Source organism: Geospiza fortis, unplaced genomic scaffold (assembly GCF_000277835.1).
Source record: "Geospiza fortis unplaced genomic scaffold, GeoFor_1.0 scaffold200, whole genome shotgun sequence".
Taxonomy (NCBI): domain Eukaryota; kingdom Metazoa; phylum Chordata; class Aves; order Passeriformes; family Thraupidae; genus Geospiza; species Geospiza fortis.
Window position 1 is genome coordinate 5,055,114 of NW_005054353.1, and position 6,472 is coordinate 5,061,585.

General features: G+C 38.8%; 1 protein-coding gene across 1 annotated transcript; it reads left to right on the plus strand.

The window, feature by feature from the left end:
- Nucleotides 1–32: 32 nt before the first annotated feature.
- Nucleotides 33–4,910, plus strand: ENY2 (ENY2 transcription and export complex 2 subunit). The gene is made up of 4 exons (XM_005423485.2): nt 33–326; nt 2,172–2,242; nt 3,049–3,123; nt 4,034–4,910. The coding sequence occupies exons 1-4, from the start codon at nt 259–261 to the stop codon at nt 4,108–4,110; spliced, it is 291 nt and encodes a 96-aa protein (XP_005423542.1). The 5' UTR covers nt 33–258; the 3' UTR covers nt 4,111–4,910.
- Nucleotides 4,911–6,472: the final 1,562 nt, after the last annotated feature.

Consider the following 6,472-nt stretch of genomic DNA (forward strand, 5'->3'; position numbering starts at 1 on the left):
TGGGCCGTGCCCGCGCAGGCGGCCCGGTGAGCTGCCGGTGGCCGGGGCTCGGGCAGCCGGGTGGGTGCCATGCCGAGCTGGCCCGTGAGCCGGTCACACACTGGTGCTCCAGTGATTAACCGCGGAGACGTGTCAGTGGGCGGAACACTGCATGTCATTCTGTTTTGGTCACTTTTTTTTTGTCGAGTGAATGACAGCAGCATTTGTGGAAACTCTGCTTTGCTCTGTGTAGGTTTGTGGAAAACCTAGATTTCCAAAATGAATAAAGATGCGCAGATGAGAGCTACCATTAACCAAAAGCTAATAGAAACAGGAGAGCGAGAGCGGTAAGTTGAATTCCTACTGCATGCCGGTGAGAGGCTTTCAATACATCAAGACTGCACTACACCTAGAAGTACGATAAACTCCATAAAGTAAACTCAATTCTAAATTCTTTAAATGCTTGCACATGAAAGTCTTGAGTGTTATATAAGCTATTTTAAAAAATGCCTTTTGAACAGTTTTATTTTAGTTTTCCACTTGAAAAGAGATAGTGGGGAAATAAAGGATGGATAATTGGTTTATGAACTCTAAAACTTTCTCTTATGCAGGTATTTTGTGTTGGAATGCCCTAGATTCATGTAAGAATCATCCTTCCATTTAATTTGCTGAAGCTAAATCTTGTTATTTCCGGATAAGGAGAAGGAAACAAAACTTTCCTTTTGTTTTAAGTTTTTCTTGTGTTTCTAGCTCTTCTCTTGTTAGGTAAAGCAATATATTGTAGAATACATCAAGGAGCGCTTGTGCAAGTCATTGTAGAGATCCCAATCAAGGCAAACAAGTAAATTGCACAATTTTTTTGGCCTATTGTCTCTTCGGTCTATTTTATTGATGTTGTATTTACATATCACTAGAGTGCTTATGACGTTTCCCTCCTCATTGTTTCACTGTGCTTGCAGCACCATGCACCAAAAGCTCTATTTCCTTCATTTCTAAAGACCTGTATGAGAAGAAATTTTTTCCTGGGTCATGGCATAGCCTTGTGCCTGGTGTAACCTTTTGTAGCCTGACGTGGTATTCTCTGCTCTACATCGTTCCTGGTTGTGACTATCCCTTTGAAGATTGCACAGAGCTTGAGAAAAGCAAGCAATTTATTGAAATGGTGTTGAGATCTATTTTATGCTAGTTTAAGAATAGGAAGGGTTTTATCAGGACGTTAAAGTTGTCTTATAAACAGGCTTTATCAGAGCTGTGCTGTGATCAGGGGCAGAGCTCTTAGATTTCTTGAACTAAGAAATATCCAGAGGCAGCCAATTCCACCTGTATTCTTACTCTGCTTTTTGTCATCATTCATCTGCCCTCTACACAGTTCACTGAGTAAAAGGGATTAGACCTACACTGTTCAGCCTCTTGCTACAATCCTTTCATTCATAAAAACAGAGTTTTGCTAGAGTTACTTAGGATTGTACAAGATAAGCAGGCTTCCTAGCTAATGGAGAAAAGGGTAAAAGATATTAAAGGTATTCATCATATCATACTTTCATTTTCCCTTCTGTTTTTTTTAGTACTAATTTTCACTTTTTTAGCTAACTTTCAATATTCTATTTTGCTATACAGAGTAGATGCTTCATTGTGGCAGATTGTTGTGTCTTTTCCAGTAATGCCTGAATTCTTGTTGCTTAAGCTTACATAGCTAACCATGCTTAGGAAGCTTAAGATATAGGATCCTTCATTTTCACCCAGAACAAGATAATGTGTAACTGGGGAGATAAACCTGCAGTTGAGTAGTGCAGAATTCTTCCTGAAAGGTGAGGGAGAAGGTTTTACTTATTTTAAAGACCTGTTATCAGGTGAAATACTCCAACTTTGAAAGTCTGCATACATCTGCTACCAGAGTAGACTCAGTCAGGTCGAGTAATTCAAGGGCTTCTACTTTTTTCTCTGTGGCTGCAGCATCAACATTGCCTAAAGCAATTCTGTGAGTTAATTTTGGAGGCACCAAGTCCTCATAGTCCAACATGGTATCCTGAAATTGGAATTCATTTGGGTTTGGATTCACCTGCTGTTCAGCCATTTCTGCTGCTGCTCTGGGAGCTCTTGGGTAATAATTGTAGGCCTGACTTTCACACTGGAGCATATTTAAGCTGTCAGGAATGTTTGCTGTTCTAACAAGTTTTATATTGTTTTAACAGCCTTAAAGAGTTGCTGAGAGCCAAGTTAATTGAATGTGGCTGGAAGGATCAGTTGAAGGCACATTGCAAAGGTAACAGTGGTCAATTAATTAATTTCCTTTGTAGTCAACTGAGGCAAATAAAAGTCCCAGATGAAGGCTTTACTGAGTTTAAACAAGACCTGGGTAAGAAGAATGTATCCCTGGCAACTTGATATTTATGTTTAAACATGCTGCTGAATTGAGATTACTTCTCAGCTTTGATTTCTGCATTTTTCAGTAGTGTGCAAGGCACTATAAGTAAACAGTTCTTTCATACTGATGAAACATACTGATGTGTATTAGAATAGCCTTTATTTTGCTATAGATTTATTCCTTTTTCTCTGACATACTTTTTGACTTGGCTGAAATATGTACAGAAATCTTGTTTTAACCAGTTGGAAGAATAGTAAGGGTTTACTGTCTGTGCACTTCCTTACTGTATTTTCCAAAGTGTTTTTCCTGTTGCACCTTTCTTACTAGTGTGTAAATAATGTGTGTTAAGAGATAAGTGAGCCAACTTAAGAGATAAGTGAACTGCTCCAACACTCTAGTAACAGGCATATCTGGTAATGCTCAGATGAGATAAAACAATTTCATGTTTGTTTTTAAAATATGAGCTGATCAAGATGCATCAGCAGTCACAGGTTCCCATCCTTAAATCTATGGCATGAGTGAGAGACTAAAATCCACTATACAGTGCAGTAGGTACTGAGCTAATAACCTATATTTAGGTCCCATGCTACTTTGTATTCTCCGATGACCATGTAGGCAGGTTTTGTTTCTTAATCACCAGCACAGGTTTTGTCAATTTATGAATGGATTAAAAGACGTAAAGCATTGGTCTTGGTCTTCCCCAGATGTCATTAAAGAAAAAGGATTGGAACATGTTACTGTTGATGATTTGGTGGCAGAAATCACTCCCAAAGGCAGAGGTAAGAAAATGCAAATGTGGATGGAGTAGTACATCAATAAACATACCTACCTCTATTTCATCAGTATTTTGAAAGCAGCATCATGAGCTTGTCTGTGTTGGATTCAAGGAAAAATGTTAATAGCTTGATATAACCTACAAATAAAATGTTAATGTGTTAATATTAACAACCAATGAAACATGTGAATTTGTATTGTGTAGCAGCCTTCAGATTACTTTTGCAGATTATTTAGTCATGTCTGTGTTCGTTTTTATAATTGACTTAATGGTCCCAAGTTGTGTATGCAACACAGATGTTTTAAAATTCCAAATATTTTAAGATGGAAAATCAGAACTAACAGTTGTAGTGGAATGGGAGGAGTAAAGGACATAGCATACAAATACAAAAAAAAAAATAAATCACTTAAGGAAACTGCAGTTCTCTTTATATTGTTCCTCTCAGGCTCTCTAGCAGGGTTTGATGTTAGTGGTAGAAACTTCATTAAGTTCTAAATACAAATAGGCATTCAAAATAGCTTGCTTGAGACCCTTACTAGAGACCAGATTTGTTGGGGTTTTTTTTTGTCTTAAATTTATGAAGAAAAATGGTAGGATAATCACACTTGTTATGGTGATTATATCCTGTTTCCTGTTAAATAATCCTTTTCCTCAAACTTTCTAGTTTTCTGGATTATGAATAGGCAAAAAAACCCTGACCAGTAACATTGTTCTCAACAGATCCCAGTTTTAGCCTATTTTAAATGGGGAAAAAATATAGATGTGCTATATGAAAATCAAGTAGTTTCAGTTACTTTAGGTATTAACAGAATTGCAAGAACAATAAAAGAATAGAAATGGCTGTTGTAAAAGTGTGGTTTTAGCATACTTTATTTTGTCTTTTTTTACTTCTTGCTTTCTTATTTGTATTTCAGCTTTGGTACCAGACAGTGTAAAGAAGGAACTCTTGCAAAGAATAAGAACCTTCCTTGCTCAGCATGCCAGTCTTTAACTTCGACATTCATCTGGGATACAGTTTCCTGTATTACATCAGTCATGTCAGGATTGGAATGCAGTTTACATACTTGATAAGGATGAAAAATCATTAATTTTTCTTTGCATTGCATCGATTTCTTAAAGTTGGTGTTGTTTTAATAAAAAATTTTGTGGACTCATGGTTCTAAGGTAGTTCTCTATCTTGGTGGGCTGCAATGTGGTGTCACCTGTTCCAGTTTTTAAATAATCCGTAACTTTATACAATTGTGGAACCTTGCAAAGATTTTCAGAAAAGAAGCACAGTTAACAAGTATGTTGAGCAGAAATGCAGAAAGGTGTAAAAAAGTGTGGAAAATGGGATATGATATACTACAGAGCACAGCTTTTTTGATTTTCCCAGAGTAAGCAGGCAGGACAAAGTTAAAACTACATAAAACTGTTGGTGAAATTCCTTTTGTACTTTTATAGAGAATGAGTTGTTTGAAGCCTCTAACATGGGATGCAAGTATTTACTCAGCAATTAATAAGAGGTAGAATTCTTTAAGAAAAAAGCAGTTGTATCTTTCATCAGCAATTCTTTTCACATTTACTTTGAGTCAGTATTCTAATTTTGAACAACTACTGTTTTCTGTCTTTGCCCATATTACTGTTTCTTTGGGTTTTTTTATGTGGATCTTTGGGGCCTTTCTAAATTAAGTATAGTTCAGTACTTTGCCACTGTAACATGAAGCATTTTTAATTCTTGTATCTGGAACTGCAACATCAACCAGTCTATACATAAATGCAAAAATAAATTGGATTAATAGAGAGGATCAAGAAAGAGGCTTTGAAGTGAGAATGTTTCATTTTTCCCATATTTTAGAATAATTTATAAAGTGATGCACAAACATAAGCAAAAACTGAATGAGCAATTGAATACTGTTGTGACTCAGTGGCTATTGTAAAAAACTACTGACTCAAAATAAGATTCATACTCCTAATTAGAAGAATACTGTAAAAACTGTCACTTAAAAAGCCATTCCTCTGCCAGTGGGTTGTGCTGTTCCATCATTGCTGCGAGCTCCCGGCTGAGGAGCCGCTCGGGAGCGCCCGCGCCCTTCACACGGGAAGGTGGTGGCAGCTCCCATTCCCTTTCGAGCCCCTTGGCCTGCGGGGAGAGAGCTGCGGAGCTGTGGCACAGACACAGGGAGCGCTCCCCTCGCTGCCCGCCCGCTGGGGCATGCTGCGCTCAGCCCACAGCGTCACCTGCACGGGGCTGGGCAGAGCGACAGTGGCAGTGCCAGCCTGAGAGGGCTCCAGTGCCGGCTCAGACGGGGAAACAAGTCTGGGAGAAATCTGGCAACAGCCAAAGGTGAAGTTTGGCAGTAAACAGGAGTTGGTGTAAACAGGGCAATACCAGCACCAATGGGCCGAGATGCAACTGGTCATGAACATCTTTTGTCTGCAAGGACTAAGCTCCTGCTAAGACTGAAACAACACTGGACCCAGATCGTGGATCTGCTGCAGATACTCCTCCTGTGCTGTTTTAAATCTACCTTAATGTCAATTAGAGCATATTTGCTGTATGTCATTGCCTCGATGCTGTTAAATAAATGTGGAGGTCGGAAAGAAAATAATTATTTCACTTAAAGATCTGTTTTGATTTTAAATGTGTTTTTGCATTTAGTATGTATAATTGCTTAACCCCTGCTGGCAACTGAGCCCCACACAGCTGCTCACTCACTCCGCAGCAACACCAAATGGGATGAGAAAGAGAATCGGAAGCATTGAAGTTGAAAAACTCATGGGTCAAAGTAAAGACAGTTCAGTGGGTAAGGTAAAAGCCATGCACACAAGCATAGCAAAGCAAAGACTTCATTAAGCACCTCCCATTAGCAGAAAGACATGGAGATATCTTACAGAAAGCACGGCTCCATCCACTTCTCCAAAATATCAGTGCTTAGATAGAAAATAGCATCTCCTACCGTGAAGGGAAATGAAATTTTGCAATTTCAATGGGGATCGATAGGGCAAGCTGTTCTCCATGTCCCTGCAGTTGATGGCGTGGCATGCCTTTTGATGGCTATCACTTTGGAAAAATGTTAAGTTTTTTTATTTGATTTTAAGTATCAAGGCTATGCCCTCATAAGTTACTCTCGAAATTGTGCCTTCCTCCTAGATTTTTCCCCTGTTTTTGCAACATCTGTGAGATTTGTTTTGGCCTGTTTTGGTCCTTCGCGCTGCACCAGATGTAATCCTGGTTCATTTTCTTGTAGTTACCATAGTCACTAAATTTCCCAAATTTTTTTTTCTCCTTCAATTTCATTTCCTTTGATGGTATCTCTGTTCCAGAGTGTTGGTAAGTCCTTCTTTCATGTTTCGGCATCAGCGGGCATCAG